Raw genomic sequence first — 24,394 nt, 5'->3', positions numbered from 1 at the left:
GATTATGTACTGTATTAGGGAAGTAAAATGTCATATTTTATATCATGAGCTGTAGCCATTGAGAGCTTTGATGGGGTTGTAGAGCAGTGGCTCCCAAAGTGGGTGACATAACTGTCCCGAGGAGCCGCACACAATCTGCACATCTCACAATCTGCTCATCTCACAATCTGCTCATCTCACAATCTGCTCATCTCACAATCTGCTCATCTCACAATCTGCTCATCTCACAATCTGCTCATCTCACAATCTGCTCATCTCACAATCTGCTCATCTCACAATCTGCTCATCTCACAATCTGCTCATCTCACAATCTGCTCATCTCACAATCTGTTCATCTCACAATCTGTTCACAATCTGCTCATCTCACATTCTGTTCATCTCACAATCTGCTCATCTCACAATCTGCTCATCTCACAATCTGCTCATCTCACATTCTGCTCATCTCACAATCTGTTCATCTCACAATCTGCTCATCTCACAATCTGCTCATCTCACAATCTGCTCATCTCACAATCTGCTCATCTCACAATCTGCTCATCTCACAATCTGCTCATCTCACAATCTGCTCATCTCACATTCTAATTCTACATAATATATTTCACCACACGGCTTAGAAAAAACTGTTTATAAGCTCATTAAACACCAATTGTTAATCATTTAAAATGGCATATAGAATTGAATGAGCTATACTCTACTGAATGTCTAATATTTATGTTAGAAACATAAAACATGGGCTGCTGGGTAGCGCAGTGGACTAAGCGCCTGCCTACCACCGCAGAGACACTGGTATCGAATCCAGCTGTCAGCGGTACCTCCGGCTTGGTCGGTCGTCCATACTAACCAATTGGCAGTGTTAAGCGGGTGGGAAGCCGGCGGGGTGTGTATCCTGGTCGTTGTAAACAGCTACTCCTACATGTCGGTCAGGGCGTCTGCTCAGCGAGGGAGGGAACTAAGGGGAAGTAGTGTGAGCCTCCCACACGTTACGCTCCCCCAGTGAGAGTCCTCGCTGTCGGGTGAAAAGAAGCGGCTGGCTGACTCGGCATGTATCGGAGGGGACATGTGATAGTATCTATCAACCCTCCCTAGACCGGCAAGTGGGGGGGCGAATGCGTGCAACGACCAGGAAGGGGAGGGGGGAATTGGCATAACTACTAAATTGGGATGGGAGAATAATACAGAAAAAAGGAGGAGAAAAAATAGATAAAAAAAAAATATATATATTTTGTATGAAAGTATTCTGTACTTCTGTATGACAACTATTAAAGAACTTGAACTATATATATATGTATATAAAACATGCCCTTCCCCCCCAATCGATGAAGACCAGGACTAGCTCCGGGATCCGTTCAGCTCTCTCCACAGCATCAGCTGCTAGTTTAGCCACTAAAGCCCAAGATGAATTAGCAGAATTATCTACAAATGTTCCGGCAAACGCACACTAGTCTCGCATTGCCAGACCTATCTCCACAGTTTGGATGACTTTTGTCTTCTGATATGAATGCCCCTCCCTCTCAAAGAGTGCTGTCAACGTACATAATATTATGTTGAGAGGGAGAGAGAGATGGAAGGCTCTTTCTCTCTGCTCTCAGAAACAGACCCACGTTGTTGTTTTAACATTTTGTCATAGCCCATGCCTGTGTGTTATTAACTCGGCTAAACAATCATTTAATTTTATATATTTTATCTAGAAATTATTTTCATTGAATTTGTGTTTTTTTTATGGGCTCATTGTTCTTTGCTCATAGGGACCAGGAGTGGAATTTAATTGTGAAAATAGTGCAATTTATTTATCCGTTATAAATATGCTACACGTAAAATGATGATGTGTTGTTATTAGCTTAAGTTCTGACATGTTGCAAAACGTGTTTTCTTTTTCCAAGAGTTGGGGTGCTGTAGGGGAGAAACATATTTTCAGGCGTGCCTTTTTGGGGAATTTTGGGAACCACGGTGGTAGAGGATTTATTGCAGCCCAAATGTGTCCCTGTTATGAAATAACAGATATTAATTATTGTTCTATAACGGTTTTTCCTATTATTTATCGCATTGTGTGTTTGCTTTTCTTTCTGGATCTTAAAACGATGGTGGCCTGAGATACAAAACTATTTCAGGAGGAATCCGACAAAAGCGTAATCTAATCTAACAACAACATTGGCAGTAACATAATGACATGTACTGGCCTTTTTTAATCGAAGTCTAATCTGACGTTGATTTACTCTGCGCAGAACAGGAAGAGGAGAGGGCCATGATGAACGGCGACCTCTGCCACCCTGTTACTCCCTCCATTTAGAAAGTCACACAAGAGTCGTTTTGTGTTCCATTTTTTGCAGGCCCCCAATTAACGACGCAGCCGGTAATTAACGGCACTGTCGACATGGTCCTAAAGTCAGCGGGATTTCCCCCCCAGGTCCCCCTCCGGTGTTGGTCTTTATGACATCATAATGGCAAGGCCTCCCGTGTGAGGGGGGAGGATGTCCCCCAGGCCTCCCACCGGGGCCCTCTCCAGTTCACATGGAGCTAGCTTATGCCATCCTTTAAGACTTACTGGCCTTGTTTAGTATTAGTGGGGCAGTTAAGATCCCTAAACAGCAGCTCTGTTTTTGATTAACCCTCTTTATTTATGGGGGAAACGCATGCACCCTGGCAGATGGGCCTGGAGTCGATTATGGAAGATAATGGTTTTTTTCTGCTCGCTGCTCGTTTAATTGTCCTCCGAGCGAGGCTTGATTTGATTGGGTGACGGTGTCGAGGGCGCCGGTTCACGGAACATCTGTGGGTTTTTTGGGGGAGTGGAGTATTTTAATGTCTCGACATCGAAGCAACCACCAAATTCTTAACGGCGACGACCAAGCGTCGACTATAGTAACGACCAACTCGCAACATTTGACTTGTAAGACTGTAAGGAGCCCGTTAGATTACAACGGTACTACTTTGATGGATGTAAATCCAAAGGCTTTGTGTTTATATCCTGGAATTTCAATATCAGACTAATATCCTTTTTTCTTTTCCCCCCTTTTGGTTTCTTTCTTGTCCCTTTCAGACGATGGCCAAAGTAATAACCTCCATGCTCAAGTTCCCACCAGACCAGGCGCAGAACATTCTGGAGAAAGAGGACTCGAAAGCAATTGTAAGCATCTGTTTCTCTGCTGGAGACCATAATAAAATACCAAAAAGAAACTCCCGACGAGGCAACCGTTTCTTAGGGATTGAGAAAGAACTGGAACAGGTCTCCTGTTGATATCCATGTGTCGTCTATGTTTTATCTATGCAATAGGTTTTGAATTCCTTTATTGTGCCTTTTCTGCAGTTCAGCTGTGACAAGAACCCCCCCCCCCCCCTCTTGACACAAGCTATTCAGAGTTGCAGCCACAATTTCTGTAGTTTGTAAGACCATGTATGCCTCGTATGTGCGAGTGTATATATCTTGATAAAATGTACATGTACAAGATGGCGGCTCGCTCGTAAATGATCTCTTTTCTACCTAAAATATGTTTCTGACCAGATTTTTTTTTTATATATATATATATTTTTCCCCCTCCTTTCTCCTCCGATTTTCTCCCATCCCAATGTTAGTCGTTATGCCAATTCCCAATCCCCTTCCTGGTCGCTGTGCACTTACCCCCCACAGTCGGTCTGGGAGAGTGGAGGCTACCACGTGCTTCCTCCGACACACGTCCAGCCAATCAACCGCTTCTTTTCACCTGGCAGCGCGGATTCTCACTGAGAGGGCGTAGCGTGTGGAAAGATCACACTACCCCCCTTAGAGCCTATCCGCGCTGAGCAGGCGCCCCGACCGAACTGTAGGAGTCGCTGTTTTACAACGACCCGGACCCACCCCGCCAGCTTCTCCCACCCTCTAATACAGCCAATTGTATTAGTGTGAACGACCAGCCAAGCTGGTGACAACCCCGGAGCTGTGAGCTGGATTCGAACAGGCGAATCCAGCGTCTCCGGTGTTGGTGACGAACGCAATCTCCGCTACGCCACCTGACCGCCTTCTGACCAGATTTCTAACAGATATTATATTGCTGAAATTAATCTTGACTTGAGTCATATTTGATGTCATGTAATGCAATGTCTAGTCTGAAAGTTGGATGCGAATTTCCTTTCATGGTACAGGTTTGTGTACCACTGCTAGATTACAGGCACAGAAACAGCCCATTGAGAACAAGACTGAAATAGGGAGATATAGAGGCTGCTAGAATGTATAATCTTGAGGGTTTTACATTTTTTCTGTAAAAAAATTAAGACATGTTCAGGGAACCCAGGCCTGGACTGGCCATCGGGAGCACCGGGAGTTTTCCCAGTGGCCTGCCCTGCACAGATAAAAAAGAATTTTGTTTTATCTTTATCTTATTAAATTGTTTTGCCCGCAGTCAGGCCACTCACGTTAGCCAGCTGCTCATGCAATCGGTAATGCTAGCAGAATGAATGGATGTAAACTTTATTTAACATATTGCATATGGGTACAATACAATACGGCTCAATACAAACAATTGTTAAGGGAATGCAGACTGTTGTAGCTTGGACTGGGGTCCTTATAACAATAACTTGACAACACATGGTAGCTGAAGCTATTTGGGACACGGAGCTCTGTCCCAAACACACACACTGTTGTCACCGGAAGGGCACGCAGATGATATCTACTGCGCATGGGCGTTTTCGCAACAACGGCTAGCGTGCAGACTACACGCTGTTGTCGGCGCGTTTTTTTTTGCGTATCTCCAAACGCAAACACAATTTTGCGTTTCAGCCGTATCCACAAAAAAACGCCAAAAAAACGCATTTCTGTGTAGATAGGACATCAAACGTCGTCAAAAACGTATAAAAAAACGCCAGGAATACACTAGTCTAACCATAGCCTTAGAAGCCGGCCACTGCGGTCAGGCCAGTGTGTCTAGTTGAGGCGGCCGCGATAGTTTGATAGCCTAGGTGGGGGAACAACCAGGAGATCACTGCGACAGAGGGTAACGCAGTCTAAATGCACACAAGATGGAGAACTATCTCTCTCTCTCTCTCTCTCTCTCTCTCTCTCTCTCTCTCTCTCTCTCTCTCTCTCTCTCTCTCTCTCTCTCTCTCTCTCTCTCTCTCTCTCTCTCTCTCTCTCTCTCTCTCTCTCTCTCTCTCTCTCTCTCTCTCTCTCTCTCTCTCTCTCTCTCTCCTCTCTTCTCTCTCTCTCTCTCTCTCTCTCTCTCTCTCTCTCTCTCTCTCTCTCTCTCTCTCTCTCACACACTCACACTCACACTCACACTCACACTCACACTCACACTCACACTCACACTCACACTCACACTCACACTCACACTCTCACACACACACACACACAAAGGGAGCCACATGTGACTGGTTGAGGCAGGACCAGGCCATACAACTGATTGACAGTGGAGACGGCGAATGGAATGGCAGATGGCACTTCTGCAGAATGACAGGGAGAGACAGAGCGAAAGACAAAAAATGTCAAGCATAACCTGCGCTTGTAGATGGACAGTGGAAAAAGAGGAAGGGTGGAGCAGAGAGGGAGAGAGAAAAATACATACTGCTGACTGCTTGTATTTCACAGAACAGTCGGATGTACCAAACACTACTGGAAATTAAATGTTTCAACAGTGGAAAAATAGAGGAAGGGTGGAGCAGAGAGGGGGAGAGAAAAAAAGGCAAAATGACGATGTTTTCTTGCACCACGAGAAAAGTCAGTTTATAGTAATAGTCAGTGATAAAAATAAACATGCTAGCTAGCTAACATAGCTAATGTTACCATGCATCATCATCGTCCCCTGTCAAAAGCCCAATGTTAAAGCTGCCAAGAAACTGGACAATCAATCATTTAACTCTTGTGTCTGAAAACTAAAGTGTTACACTCTTACATTAGGGGACTAAATTGTCCTCTTCAAAAACACCATAAAAATATTATGTTGAAATACTTTTCCACTTTTCTTTTCATAAATCTTTTATTCAATTTCAGTCCTGATCATAACCATTTTTATTTAAATTGTTCTTGTAATGTCAGATTAAAAATGAATTACTCTCACTTTTCTGATAAGAGTTGACATTACAAAAAACAACATCCATCTAAATCAGTGTTGTTGCTAATTATTGACACATGATGATTATAACAATTATTAGCCTGTAATATTTAAATTTGTGTTTTTTTAACAATAATTTGTGATGCCATCACAAACAATGGCATTTAAAGGGTAAACATTATAAAAGTCCTGCACCAGAATGCAGGGAATTAAGTCTTTGTAACAAACATTTTCCTGGTGGGGGACCCCCAGACCCCCACTTAAAAAGTGGCCTGACTGGGGCTATATTTCGCACTATATTTCCCGGCCTGAATAATTTCCCCACTGAGGGAACCTATATTAACTTGGTGAAAAGGACTAAAATGTGTCCCCTTTAACATGGCTGAATAATCCAAACTATCCCTTAAGTTTTAACATGGCTGAAAAAAGTTCAGTGTGCAGGTACTTTTTACTCTTTCATTGTCCTAGCATTTACATCGAGAACCTTTTTAGATGTGAATACTCTACTTCTGTGTGTACAAAGTAATCTGAACATCTCTTCTCCCTGTTTCCACAGCCTTGGTTATGATGAGCGCTTGAATGCATCAGTCGGGTTGTTGGGGATGGAAATACGCTGCTGCAGAAGGGAAAGACTGCCATGGACTTTATAATGAAGCCCTTCCCCCGTCTGCATTTCTTTAAGAAAACTGTTGTGTTTATTTGTATGTATGTGTGTAAGTATGCGTGGGCTTGGGCAAGAGTGGGTTCTGTGCATACGGTATGTTCTGTATGAGCAATGGCTTAAAGGTATGAGGGAAATTAGAAAATAATGCCAGAGCAATTCTTCCGCAAATCTATGGTTTTAACTTTGAAAAGGTTGTTAATTTATATACATGATAATGTTTGTAGTCGAGGATATAATGGTTTTCCTTTTTATTTAGATTTTATGTTTATAAGATAATAAGAATGGCTTGTGCAATAAACAATACCACGTATTGATTCTGATTGGTCAGTTGCTTTTTCTAGGTTTGCGTGTGTTGTGCCGTCTGCATCACTTCCTCTCGTTAAAACTGTAAACGACCCTTTTAACTGTGCTTCTAGGACCTTTGTTTTTATCACAGCTTTTTCTATATACTTTATATTTTGTGGAAAACTGACGCCGAGAGTAACCCCAGATGTGATGTAAAATTGTACTATGATAATTAAAGACTGTACCATAGAGGGCACAATATGACTGTTGCTATACATTTTCAGACACAAAAACTAATTAAATCTTATTTACAATACAATTTCTGTTCTTCTCGTCATGATTGTGGTGGCTTGTGCGCTGAATTCAGTTGCATTTTGTCTTGGATTTATTGGTTTTTGTTTGGTTTTTATTGGCAAACATTTGTTTAGTATGATTGGAGGTAGAATCTGTAATGCAGTCGAGCAGCAACCTCTAGGCAAAAGAGCCTCTCTTGGCATGGCACTTTATTTACATTGTTTGTTTTGGTCTGATGGTTGGAGTTTAGTTACTGTGGATTTCTCCAGACCTCTCTTGGCAAAAGTTGGCAGAACCTGAGGTGTGGCCAGCAATGGCAACCCCTCCCTTATCTCTAATAGACTCCAATCAAAACAGAACATTTTAACAAAGTGCAATACCAATCAGGGATCTTTTGCCTAGAGGTCGCTGTTTGGCAGCATTGCCGTCTACCATTTCTACATGTCAAAATAGTCCCGGGGAATTTATTAAGCACCCTACAGCAAAACATCTCTCAGGATATCCAAGATTAATGTATTAAAGAGGAATGCCACTCGATTTAAGAATTCATATTTTATTCAACGTTTTTTTTAACCACGCGGGTCAATTAAGAACAGATTATCTGCAATGATGGCTTGGCAAGAGAAAAAAAGGTAATTTGATCTTTGTGTGAGTGATTGGTTAAAATAAAAACGAAATTAGAAGATTGTGTGTAGACAGTCCATTCAACATAGGCATAAACAACTTCGACAAAGCTGCAACCCAGAGACTTAGAACTTAGACCTGTGACATTTTGAAGATGTAACGTCTCGAGCTTCTCCATAGACAGTGAATGGGAGACAGACGTGAATGTTGGTTTTGTATTTGTATACTCCGTGGGTTTATTCGATCGTAGTATTAGTCCTGAAGCAGACAGCCTTTATGATGCAGGGTTAAACCCCGGTTCTGGTTCTGGGAGATGGTTTCAGATAGCCTTTGAGGTTCATGCGTATTTTCAATTTAGCTGGTATGTCATAAATGTATAGATGAGTAGCAGTACTGTCTATCTGTATGTCGTGTATGTCATATATGTTATGATGAATTGAAAATGGGGGACCCTGATGTAAACGAGAGTCTTTCTCTGGTCTGCATCCCCTTAACAATTGTTTTGATTGATTGATTGAAAAGTTTATTAACAGATTGCAGAATGGGTACAGTACAGTACAGCTCAGTCCATACAATTGTTAAGGGGATGCAGACCAGAGAAAGACTTTCGTCTTGTTTACATCAGGGTCCCCCATTTTCAATTCATCATAACATATATGACATACATGACATACAGATAGACAGTACTGCTACATCTATACATTTATGACATATCAGATTTGCAAATACAGTACTGTTTGTGATACAAAAGTGTCCAGAAAAAGAGTGTATATACATTTGGCATAGAAACTGTACATTGGAGGAGGTTGGGTGGGTGGGTGAGGCCTGTACATTGGAGGTGGGGGGGGGGGGGGTTGGGTAGGGGACACACACACATTTTACACTGTACATTGGAATACTGACAAAGCCGTACTTGGTCATTTACTGTACAACTAGGTTAGGACATTTGTAGGGGCCAGTTTCGAATTGCAGTCTCACGTAGGTGTTTTTTGAGAGTGTTTTTGAAAGTGGGTAGTGATTCACATTCCTTTACAGCTTTAGGTAGGGCGTTCCACATTGATGTGGCATAATTGCGAAACGTGTTTAGTCCCTTGTTTGAGCCGAATCTGGGTTTTACATGATTTGTGGAGCTCCCTCTGGTGTTGTGATCGTGGTATTCACTGACCTTTGGGAAGTATTTTGACATGTATATGGGTACCTTGGTCGCGTAGTGTATCTTGTAGACCAGGCCCATTGCAAGTTGCTGTACTCTGTCGTCTACTCTAAGCCATCCTAGGTTGTCAAAGTGGGCAGGGGTGAGGTGGGTTCTAGGAGTCAGGTCAAGCAGTAGTCTGACTAGCTTGTTTTGAGATGTTTGTAATTTGTTTTTTAGTGCCTTTGAGGTGCTTTGGTACCATGAGGTGCAAGCATAGTCGTAGTACCCTTGAATGAGTGCTCCTGCTAGAGTCAGGGTATTCTTGTTTACCAGAGAGGAGATCCGGTACAAGAATCGCGTTCGTTGGTTGACTTTTTTTATTACATTGGATGCCATTTTGTCACAGGAAAGATTAGCCTCTAGGATGGAACCCAGGTAGGTAATTTCATCTTTCCTTGTGATAATATTGTCACCCACTGTAACCGAGAAGCCGTCGGTCTTGCTGAGTTTGTTATTTGAACCGAAGAGAATGGACTCTGTTTTGCCCATGTGTAATGATAGTTTGTTGTCGGCGAGCCATATGCAGATTTTGCCTTGTATTGAGCCGTACTGTATTGTACCCATTCTGCAATCTGTTAATAAAGTTTTCAATCAATCAAGTTTATTATTACTCAAGTATTTTCATTGCTGAGTATCTCGAGAGCGACATTAGGTGGCAGCAGCGCACATTGGAGGAGCGTGTGGAGACGGAGACCGTTAGTAGCGCGGCCCCGAACCCAGGGCCAGGGGGGTGTAACGTGACGCGTCAGTCTCACCGTCAGGAGCGCGTCTCTCGCCAGGAGGATAGCGGAGCTGCGCGCAACAACTGTCTCACATCCACGCAGTATGGAGAGGAGAAGCAGCTGACGCACCGTTATCTACTGGACCGTTACATCTCCCTTTTCAAGCCCCCCATGCTATTAGACCCTACATGGTGTGCTATAGACTTAAACAAATTAGTTGAAGGGTAGTTTTTGTAACTTTTATTTTTATTTTTTTTAACTACTGAAACCCTGACAGGCAGCTTGACCCCCCCCCCCTTCATTTTTGGATGCTTGCGGTGTTGTTCCGAAGGATGCTGCGCAAAGGGATGGCTCCTCTTCCGAGACCAAAAACGGGATTATTAAACGTGTTTTACGTGTGTTTTTCGCTATCAGTGGCGCACTCCTATAACATTGACTTAGAACATCCCTTGGTGTTCCGTGGACCAGCTTCTAGTTTTTTCGGCTATTCCGTCCTGGAGCACTATCATGACAATACGCGCTGGTGAGTCTGATAATAACACGTTCTCTCCCCTAAAACCTTGAAAGTTCTAGGCTACTTTGATATCATCACCGCCCCATGCCATGTTGGAACCACTTATCGGTTGTTTTTTAACCACCCCAGCTGGTTTGACTGCACAAGCGGCATCTTTTTAGACTCTTTTTGTATCACAAACAGTACTGTAATTTGCAAATCTGGTATGTCATAAATGTATGTAGCAGTACTGTCTATCTGTATGTCATATATGTCATAATAGCAAATGTCCTGATGAATTGAAAATGGGGGACCCTGATGTAAACAAGACAAAAGTCTTTCTCTGGTCTGCATCCCCTTAACAATTGTGTGTATTGAGCCGTACTGTATATTGTACCCATTCTGCAATCTGTTAATAAAGTTTTCAATCAATCAATCAATCAATCACAAGCAGCATCATCACTAGCCAGGTATAGACTGTGTTGCTTCTTCCCCAAATAATCAAAAGTCTCTCAAAATGATAACACTTTATTATGCATGCATGTGCACAATTCTGCAAGACAAGGTTGCCTAGAAATTGGAAGCCAGCAACAGCCAACAACATCCATGACGCCTTGTTCATTTTGCTATAACAGTTTGCAGCTTTTATTTGTTTGATGGATTGATTTGTTAACGCCAGAGAGTATCATGTCACCATATGATGTCATAGTGGCCAGTCCACTACTAGTTTAAAATAAACATCTGTTGTGTTTGTCTTTTGAGAAGTATTTTATCATGGTTGTGTGTGATGTAGAATCAATCAAGCGACAATGCCAACTGTTGGTGTGTGTCCGCTCTCTCTGTCTGCAGGGTGCTGGTAGGCGCCCCGCAGGCCAACTCGACCTACAGTAGCTCCGTGCACTCTCCTGGAGCCGTTTATAAGTGTCGCGTTCACAGCAACCCAGACCGCCGCTGCACGGAGATGGACCTGGGCAGAGGTCAGTATGTGAACCGCCTTCTTACGTTTAGCCTGAAAATGAAAACAAGCCTGAAAAAAAACGACAACAAGCGTGTTGTATGTCAAGAGCCCCGGCGTGGTGGTGTCACATCATGCGCAATGCATGGCTACTACACCACACCCGCACACTCACAGACAACACCTCAAAGCCGCCACATCTGCTGCACATGGACTGTGTCCTGTTGAAATATTTTATCCCCACAAAGAGATCCTTTTATTATTATTATATATATATTTTTTACTATAATTGACAGCTGACATTGTCTTCCATGACGGAAGGAAATGTAACCTTTGATCAAGCCAAACCATTGTCAAATCAAATGTTCCCCCTCCCCCCCAGATTTTAATAACCTGCCGGTAATAATAGCAGAAGTTGAGACGTCTCTGAGAAGTTGACTGTTGGTGATGTATGTTTTCTGTGGGACATTTGTGGGTATATATCTCTCAATGGTTCATCCAGTCACTGACCTACTGAGCTGCTGACCACACCACACACCGACCCCTTAGAACCAGCCACTACTGAGCTGCTGACCACACCACACACCGACCCCTTAGAACCAGGCACTACTGAGCTGCTGACCACACACCGACCCCTTAGAACCAGCCACTACTGAGCTGCTGACCACACACCGACCCCTTAGAACCAGCCACTACTGAGCTGCTGACCACACACAGACCCCTTAGAACCAGCCACTACTGAGCTGCTGACCACACACCGCCCCCTTAGAACCAGCCACTACTGAGCTGCTGACCAGACCACACACAGACCCCTTAGAACCAGCCACTACTGAGCTGCTGACCAGACCACACACAGACCCCTTAGAACCAGCCACTACTGAGCTGCTGACCAGACCACACACCGACCCCTTAGAACCAGCCACTACTGAGCTGCTGACCACACACCGACCCCTTAGAACCAGCCACTACTGAGCTGCTGACCACACCACACACCGACCCCTTAGAACCAGCCACTACTGAGCTGCTGACCACACACACCAACCCCTTAGAACCAGCCACTACTGAGCTGCTGACCACACACACCGACCCCTTAGAACCAGCCACTACTAAGCTGCTGACCACACCACACACCGACCCCTTAGAACCAGCCACTACTGAGCTGCTGACCACACACACCGACCCCTTAGAACCAGCCACTACTAAGCTGCTGACCACACACCGACCCCTTAGAACCAGCCACTACTGAGCTGCTGACCACACACCGACCCTTTAGAACCAGCCACTACTGAGCTGCTGACCACACACACCGACCCCTTAGAACCAGCCACTACTGAGCTGCTGACCACACACCGACCCCTTAGAACCAGACACTACTGAGCTGCTGACCACACACCGACCCCTTAGAACCAGACACTACTGACCTGCTGACCACACACCGACCCCTTAGAACCAGCCACTACTGACCTGCTGACCACACACGACACCGACCCCTTAGAACCAGCCACTACTGAGCTGCTGACCACACACACCGACCCCTTAGAACCAGCCACTACTGAGCTGCTGACCACACACAGACCGACCCCTTAGAACCAGCCACTACTGAGCTGCTGACCACACACAGACCCCTTAGAACCAGCCACTACTGAGCTGCTGACCACACCACACACCGACCCCTTAGAACCAGCCACTACTGAGCTGCTGACCACACACCGACCCCTTAGAACCAGCAGGTTTTGGTGGTTAAGAGTCAGGCACATTTAGTGGTGAGACATTCCTAATATAGTTCTCAAGTTCTGCAGCCATTAGTTCTCCAGCTGCTGGCAGCAGTCCATGCCCACGGTTGTGGAGCGTGAGCCTGATGGTCACTGGCACGAAGGACTAGTGTGTCGGGGGGGTATGAGTCTGTGGCTGAACGTGCTCCTCATCTTGGCTAGCTCCTCATAGCGGAGGTGGGAGGAGGGGTTCTCCAGGATAGCGGCCAGCTCCCTTGTCATCCGTCTCTCTGCCACCACCTCTAGTCTGACCAGCTCGACTCCCACCACAGAGCGAGCCTTCCTCACCAGCTTGTTCGGTTTGTTGGTGTCCCTTGAGTTGATGTAGCCCCCCCCCCCCCCCCCCCCCCCAGCATACAACGCCAAAAAAAGAGGACGCTGGCCACGACAGACTGGTAAAACGACTGCAGCAGTCTATATTGCACACATTGAAGGACCTGAGTCTCTTCAGGAAGAACAGCCTGCTCTTATTGGCTCGTGTGTAAAACCTCTCAAGCATCTGTTTTGCTTTATCAGAATAATACAGCCTTATACTAGCCTTTAACAGTGTGACAGTTGTTATTGTACCACTCGACCGGTTATGCAGTAGACGTGCAAAATAGAAAAAAAATTGAAAATAAAAGAATACAAAAAAAATAAAAAACATTCTATGTGTGTGCAGAAGTCCAGAGATATTTTGATAGATGTGATTAATGCTTCGAGCTAATATTTTCCAAGCGCTCAAGCCAAAAAAAAGTTGAAGAGATTCCCCCCACCGGTTTGTGTGGTCAAAAAAGGAGAGGGGGAAGGGGGGTGGGCAAACATCATCAACCCAACCCCCCATCTGCCCAGTCCGCACTCTGTCAATGTGTCACCAAGAATAAATACGTTGTCGAGCAGAGCGTCAGGGCAGACGTGCCGCCTGGGCGACACTCGGGGGGACGAGGGTGGAGACGCACCATATACCACCGTCTCACTGTCTTCAACTTTAAGTATCCGCGGTCAGGTGTCGTAGCGGAGATTGTGCTCGTCACCAATGCAAGAGGCTGCGGTCTCGACTCCCGGAGAGTCAGCATTGCCTTGGCTCGGGCTGATCGCTATACTAACTCGTTTGACTGAGTTAGGGGGAGGGAAGCCGTGGGTGGGTCCTGGGCGTTGTGGACAGCGACCCCTACAGTTCGGTCGGGGCGCCTGCTCAGCGAGGGTAGGATCTGGAGAGAGGTAGTGCGACCTTCCACACGTTACACTCTCCCGGTGAGAATCTGTGCGGCCAGGCTGGCTGCCGGCTGGCTGCACATGCGTCGGAGGAAAGCAAGTGACAGTCTCCGGCCTCTTGGACCAACAGTAGGGGGGGGTGCGCAACAACCAGGAAGGGGGTTGGGAATTGGCATAACGACTAACAGTGGGATGGGAGAAAAATCCGAAAAAGAAGGAGGGGGAAAAAGAACTTTAAGTATCCAAGTACTGATCTACCAGTATATCAGTATAGACTTTTAGACCGTCAGTTTGCCATCATTGGACAAAAATGATCAATATCTAACATGTGTCTACTGTAGCCTATGTGTCAGAAATGCTGAAAATCAAGTCACTTTGCTTTGATTTATGACATGTGACATTGTTCTTGGTATCAGATTTTAGCACTGGGGAAACTCCGATAACGATACCCGGTTTCGTTTCACCCTGGTATCGGACCGATATCCCAGACCGGTATGATTGTGTATCAGTGCATCCCTAGAGAGGAGCCCTATCCCTTATGGGGTGGGATGCATCGATATTTGTATTGGATAGTGGGCCGACACCAGGCTGAAATATAAGTAATAACTAGTAATAAGTATATTGCTATTGAGGGATTTATACAAAAAAATCCAGATCCACCTGTAACATATGGGATCCACACACTCAATGGGAGGTGACGGTCACTTGTTTGTCCAGGTATTAGACAATGTGGTTACAGCTTATTGAAGCACTTTTATTATTATTATTACTATTGATTATTATTATTATTATTATTATTATTATTATTATTATTATTATTATTATTATTATTATTATTATTATTATTATTATTATTATTATTATTATTATCTGTGACCTCAAACCGAGGGCAATTCTTCGATATTGTTGTTCAGTAAAAGTGTCCTACATCAGTGTGAATCAGTCTTGGTATTGATGCAGCCCTATCAGTAGCTCTAGGAGAACCTAGACACCATGATCCGCAGTGCCTTGCCCCCTATGGTAGTTGAGGAAGGGGAGTGTGTTACCCATTCACTCCAACCCCCACCCCATGTTTTTCCCTAGCACGTCCAAGAATTCAAGCAAGTCACAAACTTGCTTCTCTAAACTCTGGGCTACCCCCCGGCCACCCACCCACCCAGACACACACACACACACAAACACCAACTTTATCACTTCTGATAAAGTGAACAAGCAAGTCTACTGACCTTTACTGTCTTGCAGTTTGTCTTTGTCTCAAACATGCTTTAAGTGACCTTCATTCAAGGCAGGTCAGGTTTATTTGTATAGTAGCCCAAGATCACATTATATGTCAATGGGCTTCACAGGCCCCCAAAGATACACATCCCCTGGCGTAACCCCCCAAAGAAGATAAAGAAAAACTCCCACAGGAAGAAAAAAAACCCTGGGCAGATGGGCAGTTCAATGAGACATCCCCCCCCCCCAACTAGGATTGCCAGACAGAGGTGTTGAAGCGGGCAGCAATTAAAAAAAAAAAAAAAAAATACAATAAGGGAGTAATAATAATAATAATAATACAAATAATAGTCAATATAATAATCAATACATGGAAAATCACAGAAAGGCATAACAGGTAAGCAGAGACAACAGGGCATAACGACATCCCTAGAGATGGCATCCGTCAGTATTGTTTTAAGGTCATCGATCACACACTAGTATTAAGCGTTTCAGTAGCTGGAATAAATCTGGCTATGATACATTTGTATGCGGATGACACAATCATTTATATGGCGGCACCCTCTTTGAATCGAGCCATAGAGCTCCCGTAGGAGGCTTTTCAATCACTGCAGTTTTCACTGCTAAAACTAAAACTGGTCCTAAATAAAAGAAAAAGACCAAATATAATAACCTTCACTCGTTCTCGCTCTAAAGCCGCTGATCCCACTATCCTGACATTAGAAGGTACACGCCTAGAAAGAGTGGCCTCTTACAAATATCTGGACATATGGCTTGACGAAATGTAGGCTTTTAGTGTGCATATTGATAATCTATTGAAAAAGCTTACACCTAAATCATTTTTTTTCTCTTCTGTTTAAATTTTTTTTTTTTTTTTTTTTTTTTTTTTTTTTTTTTTTTAAGCTTTCCATTTGAAGCCAGAAAGACAATTGCATGCAACTTCATCCCATCCCTAGGTGCATTGCATTTTGTAACAAGTGCAGACTCATGTACTCACCATTGCACACTATATGAATATTTAGGACGGTCCTCTCTATATACCAAAGGAGAAATTGAGACATTGTTAGGTAAACTACCTACTTATATTCCCAGCATTTTATCTTATTATACCAGCAACTATAGCACTAGATCTACTCATCTGATTCTTCTAAATGTCCCCACGGTGCACAGAGCTTTTTAAAACGGCTTTCTCATTTCAGGCACCTTGGGTATGGAATGAGCTGCAACATACTGTTACCTTAGAAGCACCCCCTCCTTACCCTTTGAAAGTATTTTACAAACTGCCATGAAGGAAACATGTTGCTGTTTTACATAACATTGGCTTGAGGTGCACTGTGTTATGGATATCGCTGGTATGGCTGTGTTATGGATATTGCTGGTATGGCCTGCATGCCTCTCTTCTTTTACTCTGTTCCCTTGTGTGTAGAAAGGACTTCTTTGCGGCACACATTTCAAACGATCCTTTTTAACAAGCTAGGGTCATCACAAGGTCGTTTTCAGTTGTACATACATGCTCTACAATTGTTAGATACAGTTAAAGGAGAAGTCCGCTCTGTTTGTAAACTCCTGTATGTTATTCCTTTTTTTTTTTATCCACTTTTTCTCCCATTTTCTATATTTTCTCCCATCCCAATTTCGTATCATCCAATTCAACCCTCCCCTGTCACGAACGCTGTTTCTTGCCTCCCACAAGCCAGCTGCAATGTGGACTAAGTCATACATAGCACAAGTCCCCTCCGGTACTTGAGGTAACAGCAGTCGCATCTTTTCACCTGCGCAGCTCGATCTCTCAGTGGTGAGGAGTAACGCGTGGGAAGCTCACGCTGCCCCTGACACTTCCTGATTCTACTGCGCAGGCGCACCAACCGACCTGTAGGAGTCGCTGTCCACAACGCCCGATCCCCACCCATCAGTTTCCCACCCCCTAATGCGGCCAATGTGCATTAGTATGAACAACCAGCTAAACTGAAAGCAATGTGGAGCGCTGGGCTCGAACAGGCAAGCCCAGCGTCTCCGTCATTCGTGGCGAGCGCCTTGCCCACTACGCCACGTAGCCGCCCGCAATTGTTAGATACAGTTAAAGGAGAAGTCCGCTCTGTTTGTAAACTCCTGTATGTTATTCCTATGATCCATGACAGTCCACTCAATACGTGCTCACATGATCATGCTCCTCTTATGACATCACTGATTTACGTCTTTTGGATATTCAGGAGAGAGTTGTTCATGTTCACTAATATTGACTGGACTGTCCTAGACCATACTAATAACATATACTGTATTAACACCGTTTCTCTGACGAGTCCTCCTCTCCCACACTTTTTAATTCCTGCCTGTGCCGTCGACCCTGTCTTGACCTAATGCCAAACTGCTGTGTCAACATAGATAGAAACAGGCTTGTGGGATCTAAATCTCAGGGAGCTTGCTTGGGTTAGATGTCTTATCTGAGAAAAGGTGGCTTACGTTATTGAACTTTGCTGATTTCCTTTTACAGTTACCCACAAATAGTGTGAAATACAGCAGATGGTCACATTCAGACAGGCACTGTGCTGTCATTGATGTGTGTGTGTGTGTGTGTGTGTGTGTGTGTGTGTGTATATAGTGTGTCAACTCAATAGTGTAAACGATGACCTCTGCGTTATCTAGATATAAGAGATATAGAATGAACCTGACACAGGTGTCTTGAGTGGCTCACGTCCTGTGTTTGAATCTGACAAGTGACTTTTGACACTGTGACCTTTCGCTCTCTCCCCATGTTTCCTGTCACTCTACTGTGCTAAATAATAAAGCAGAAATGCTCTAAAACATTATCTTAAAAAGAAAACGGAACAGACCTAAGACAGACCCACGCAAGCCACTCAGGTACAACAGCGTCAGTGACCTGCCACGGGACATATCCTCCTCCCACCCGGCTCCAACTCAACTCCCCGACAACTCCTCTCATTGTTCCGACCTATTTGCGTCCTCGCAGGAAACAAGCCGAGGGAGTCGTGCGGGAAGACGTGCCAGGGGGACAGGGACGACGAGTGGATGGGGGTCAGCCTGGCCCGCCAGGACAAACCCGACGGCAAGATACTGGTGAGTTCACGTCGGACACAATGAGCGCTTCCAGTCGCCTCAGCACAAATCGTTTAATGTGAACCATGCACCCTGGTACGCTAGTAAACACAGACTGGAATAAACCACCATCATTGTTACAAATGCCTCGCCATGAACCACATTGTTAAACCACAGCTGGTTCTGACATCAAAACCCTCCTCCGCCAAAGACTTCTCCTCTACTTCTTCGACGAGAGTCCCGATGTTGAACTACAGTACGCTCTTGTGACATTAATGTTCGGTGTTATGTAAGTAAGCGAGACTTAACTCGAAATAACGGAGTGGTCGTATGTTCATTGTTTCTCATTCTGCATCTAAAGCTGCAGTAACAACTGGACAAGTACGATTTAAACATTGTTGTGTGGTTATAATTATTTAGCCGGTGTGGTGGTATTGAAATTGGGAATGTTAAAAGTAGACCTCTGTTAAACATCCAGTTGGTAATGACAGTATGGCGCCCCCTGTTGAAACACTATAGCCCAATTTCGGACTTTGTTTACGGTTTGATTCAATGGAAGGAAGAAATGTTTTCATGTATTTTGAGGCTATTGAATGGTTTGCCTACATTGGTAATGTGTGTATACAGTGAGGCACACAAACCTGCATCTATTCTGAGTTACAATACGCTGTGAAAGAGGAAATCCGCTTGTCCTCCATATTTATAATATTCCAATAAATCAAATCAAATCAAATTTATTTGTAAACCCCGAAATCACAAGGTAATGTCCCCATGGGCTGTACAAGTCTTCTTTAACACTTTCAGTGCCGGCCATTAACGTTGATTAATGTCCTTGGATGCCAGCATCCACTTCAATGATAGCGTTAAAAACGCATAATCTATGTTTTAAATTATGGCTATGTGTCTAATCTGCCCGTCGCTTATCAATGACTTGTTTGCAGTCAACATTGTCAAAACGGATTGTTTTTTAATCGGTTCATATCCTTTTTATAGCATTTAGAAAAAAGCTATAGTTTTCTCGAAGATTTCAGGAATAGAAAGATTCCGTCATAAACGGCATAATTGGAATATTCTCGAATACACTAGACACGTTGTCATTTGTCGGCCTATTTATGAATCGTTTTCAAATAAACTATAGATTATCGATAGTATATGTGTACTTATGCACGCTATAGAAGCGAGCTGAGAAATCGATTCTCTTATTTCCTCAACAGCACACACACACACATATACACATACGGGACACGCTGTTATCTCAGTGAAAACAGCTCTGATTATCCTAAAACTGGTAACATAGACTCCTTACCTTAGATCAGATGTTCTCCAAAAAGATTATTCCAATTCCTGATCGCCATTCCAAATATCGATCGCGTTTATTGATTGATTATTGGCTGCTGTAAATATATATTCCAGGCTGCTTTCTATCTCGCGATCACTTCCCTCTTCATCAGACGGCTCGCCAGCATAGTGGAGCCAGTAAGCTCCCCCCCCACAGATCCACCAGTGTAATCGAATGGCCTGCAGTTACACAGGGATAGACGATAGGGGGCGGTATTTTCCCATCGGAGCTGCTAGAGGGGCTGCTGTACCAACGGGAGACTCGGTTGATGAAATATGAATTCAGATCGCTAAAAAATAAAAATAAAAACGTCAGTGTCGTCAGCATTCAACGGTCGGGGCGAAATAACGACATAACACGTCGCTGGCACTCAAAGTGTTAAACAAGTCAAGAAGTCACAATAAATTATGAACAAAAGTCCACCATGAAATCCAAATATGCGACACTCCCAGACATTCCCCAACGACGAAGGTAAGGAAAAACTCATTAAAAAAACCTAGCAATACACACCAGCAAAGAAAACATGTTGGAGGGAGTGTGGACAGGAAGGGGCGAACCATACACACATATTCTGGGGATGTCAGAAGATAAGGCACTACTGGGAAGAGATAGGAGGGATAATAAATGAAATAATAGGATACGAAATACCCCAGGGAGGCCAAGTGTTGTATTTGGGGAATCTGTCACAGGAAGTAATCCAAGGGGAAGACAAATATTTGATTAAGATATTGATAGTGGCAGCCAAGAAAGCTTTAACTAAACTGTGGTACAAGGTAGAAGTGCCGACAAAGGATCAATGGATAGAGTTGGTAGAGGGGATACAGGAAATGGAGAGAATCACACATCTGCTGAGGCTGCAAGAAGAAAAGTTTGAATGGAAATGGGGAAAATGGGAAGAATACAGTAGGGGAAGTAACGACATCACAGAGGTTTGAAAAGGATACAAGGAAATGAATAAAAATGTAAATAAATAATGCAAATGTAGAATGGACCGAAGGACCCATGTCACACTTTTTCTTTACTCATTTTTTGTCTATTTGTTTTAATTTATGTACTGTGTATTGTCTATGAATGTTGTCTATGTATGTTGTTGAAAAAATCTAAATTAAAATTTAAGTTTAAAAAAAAAAAAAAACCTAGCAATAGGAAAAAAGCACCGCAGGCGACGTGGAGGAGAGAAACCTTAGATGGGCCGTTCAAAGGGGGATGCCCCAACTTGGATGTCTGTGATAAATAATATAGATAATATATATTGGGGATTTAAAACATTGATGTGGAGTAGTCCATCAGTAGACTCCATAGTGCTAGAAGTAGAAGTCATAGTGCTAATCCTGGAGGCTTTCTCTTTGCTCAGAGATCATAGGGCAGCTGGCTGGGTTTGTTGTTTAGGCTTCATCCGCTTGAAGGTGGTCCCTTTCAAGGCCAGCCTTTCATTAAACATTAACCCCCCACACACACACACACACAGACACACATACTCTCCTGCAGTGGGTACTCAAGGCTCTGTTCCGGGTCCTTGAACCTTAGTTGCAGGACAGTCTGCTGGTGACCTCTCTCTCTCTTTCCCCCTCTCTCTCAACCACGTGGAGAAACTGTAAACACCGCTGACAGGTGTGAATGTGCTTGGATAACTTGTTGTTGATTGAACTTCCTCCTCGGGGAGTTGGGAGGAATCAGGAGAATTTCTCCCTCTTAAAAACGGGAGTTCAGATAACGGGGGGGGGGGGGGGGGGTGTTGTCCACACGGCCGTATTATTACTTTGAACAAATTCCTCGTTGGCTCTCGCTTGGCCGTTCTTTTCTCATGGAATGTGTTGGCGTGACGTTCAAACCCTTTCCACTTTGTTTTTTATTTTATAAATAAAATAAAAAATGATGGATTCTATCTATCAGTCTTATTGCAGTTGTCAGTCTTGGATGATCTCGTGGAGCGTCGTCGCGCAGGGCATCAGTTCTCAACTATACAAATCATCTTGTTTATGTTCTTTGGTACAGATGCTTTTTTATACTGTGTGAAATAAGGAATCGTTGACATCTAAAAAGCACATTATTATATATATATTTTTTTAAATATTTTTCCCCCTCCTTTTTCCTCCGTTTTTCTCCCATCCCAATGTTAGTCGTTATGCCAATTCCCAATCCCCTTCCTGGTCGCTGCGCACTTACCCCCCACGGTCGGTCTGGGAGAGTGGAGGCTATCACGTGCTTCCTCCGACACACGTCTAGCCAATCAACCGCTTCTTTTCACCTGGCAGCGCGGACTCTCACTGAGAGGGTGTAACGTGTGGAAGGATCACACTACCGCCCTTATATTAGATCCTTTCCTCGCTGAGCAGGCGCCCCCACGACCGAACTGTAGGAGTCGCTGTTTACAATGACCAGGACCCACCCCTCCAGCTTCCCCACCCCTAACACTGCCAATTGTGTTAGTATGAACGACCAGCCAAGCTGGTAGCAACGCCGAGAGCTGGGCTCGAACCCAGCGTCTCCTGCACTAGTGGCGAGCGCCTTGCCCACTGCGCCACTTAGCCGCCCTCTAAAAAGCACAGTATTAATCAAGTGAAATAGCCCCCAAAAAGAGAAATAACGATTCTTTGGTGTCAAAGTTCACCATTGTGTGTGTGTGTGTGTGTGTGTGTGTGTGTGTTTTTAGGGGGTGTCAGTGCTCTCAGACCTGCTGTCGTAGAGTGGCGAGTGATTTTAGTTCCAGAGAGGCTCTTCCACTCGTCCTGCGCGGCATGACTACGATGAGAGGAAGGTAGTTCTTCTCTCTCCGGGGGCCTCCGTCAAGAGCCTGCTGCTGAGGCCTGTTTTTTTTTTGTATCTCGTGCGCACAGCCTCACGTTTAACTTTCTACACAAGAGGAGAGAGGAAGGGGGGGCGGGGGGTGGCTGCTTGGCAGATGTTGAACTGCTGTGATTTCATCCAGAGTTTTTCAACAAGGGAGCCTCGTTCGCGACCAATCGGCTCTCCGCTCTCGTCGGGGTCTGAGAGACGGGGGAACATGTCGACGCCACAGCTCCCTACATGGTCCTCCCTGTCAGAGAGACGCGGCTCCGACGGCCTCGTCTTTGTTACACTCTGTGTGTGTAGACCTGCCAAACGCACGCAAGGCGTACAAGGGGTTCTTCATGATGTATATCCAGTGTGTCAGCTGATCCTTCTTCTTTATTTTATTTCTCTGACGAGGGAAACGGTTGTATAATCATAACAGAATCAAGATGGGGGTAGTAACGCTGGGTTTTTCTTCAGAGCGAGTATCGCTTATTGCGCTTCAGGCCAAGTTGTCCTTTGAAACACATGAGCGTTTTATTGATTTTTTTTTTGTCTTGTTTTTTTTCTCTCAACGCAGCATCTCTTCGCTTCCAGACAGTCATCTGATCTCTGTGTCACCGCAAAACAGCGAAACCCTTTACAGTACACTCATTTCCAGTGTGTGTGTGTGTGTGTGTGTGTGTGTGTGTGCGTGTGTGCGTGCGTGTGTGTGTGTGTGACACGTGTGTGTGTGTGTGTGTGTGTGTGTGGGGGGGGAGGGGGCGTTCTCCTGTGCAAAGGGGTACGTGAGCTGAACTTTGCCTGATAGAGACACGCATCCAAAACTGTCCCCGGAGCCACAGGAGCCTGACCCCCCCCTCTCCCCCCCCCCCTCTCTCCCTCGGGGTCCCGACGATTATTACCACATTTTATGTTGCGTCATTTGTGCAAAAGTTCGGAAACTCCTCTGTTGTGCTTTTCCTCATTTTTGCTCGCTGCGGAATGGTCTGTTTTGTGAAAACACAGAGAACAAGAGACCAGAGGAAAAAGATTGTTTTCGTGTGAGAATTATTGTCACTGTCAGTGAGCGTTAGGAGTGACGAAATTAGTGGGGGGGGGTTTTGACAAGGGAAATTGTTTCGGCAACAACATGACAGAGCAAGGGTTCAGGTCCTTCCTAGTCGTGCGTATAGCCATACCTCTCTCGCCACACTAGTTAGCACTGTGCCAGCGCTGGAGAGAGGTCCGGCTGACTCCGGTGTAGGGGGGGGGGGGGGGGGGGGAAGCGCTCTGGCTTGTTTGTATTTCTTTAAACCAATCAGCATCATCCTGGGTGGCTCTAAGCCCAGGATGCAACGGCAGCGGCGCCCCTTTGCAAATGAGTGTCACGGATAGCGGAAGGGGAGGAGAATTCCGACTGAAATAGTCGGCCAACGGCACAGATCGCAGTCTCGTGGTGGCGTCGATCCAGACTAGGTCATTCCAGGTCTTTCTTCCAATGCGCTTGTTGTGTCTTTTTTTCTTCTCCACTCGTCTCTATACACAACGTCTCTCACGAATGGCATTTGAGCTTCAGTTCTCCTCTGCTGTGTTGAAATCACGTCTAGCAGGCCGGTATGATGACCTGAAATCCATATCCCACTATTATCAAATTTACCTCGGCTATCGATAAATGATCGTTTCATTTGTTTGTTTAACACCAGCGCACACGAATACGTACCACATTCTCCATCGTGGCCGGCCCTCTGTCAACATGTTTGTAATGTTTGTTTGTTGTTGTACATTCAGTTGAATTAAAGGGGCACACAATTAAG

General features: G+C 44.7%; 2 protein-coding genes across 6 annotated transcripts in view; both read left to right on the top strand.

The window, feature by feature from the left end:
* The window catches only part of golga4 (golgin A4), a 120,113-nt gene extending 112,833 nt beyond the window's left edge, over positions 1 to 7,280 (top strand). For all 5 annotated transcript variants that reach the window (XM_084321092.1, XM_084321090.1, XM_084321089.1 and 2 more), the window contains 2 exons: positions 3,038 to 3,124; positions 6,577 to 7,280. In XM_084321092.1, the coding sequence (XP_084177218.1) occupies positions 3,038 to 3,124; positions 6,577 to 6,588 (99 nt within the window). In that variant the 3' untranslated portion in view covers positions 6,589 to 7,280. The remainder of the gene's footprint in view (positions 1 to 3,037; positions 3,125 to 6,576) is intronic.
* Positions 7,281 to 10,111: 2,831 nt separating this feature from the next.
* The window catches only part of itga9 (integrin, alpha 9), a 154,950-nt gene continuing 140,667 nt past the window's right edge, over positions 10,112 to 24,394 (top strand). The window contains 3 exon segments of the mRNA XM_084322022.1: positions 10,112 to 10,327; positions 11,147 to 11,274; positions 18,402 to 18,508. Coding sequence (XP_084178148.1) covers positions 10,113 to 10,327; positions 11,147 to 11,274; positions 18,402 to 18,508 — 450 coding nt within the window. The 5' untranslated portion in view covers position 10,112.

Source organism: Notolepis coatsorum, assembly GCF_963971535.1.
Source record: "Notolepis coatsorum genome assembly, chromosome: 9".
NCBI lineage: Eukaryota > Metazoa > Chordata > Actinopteri > Aulopiformes > Paralepididae > Notolepis > Notolepis coatsorum.
The sequence above is the reverse complement of the archived record's forward strand: the minus strand, read 5'-3'. Positions and strand labels throughout refer to the sequence as shown.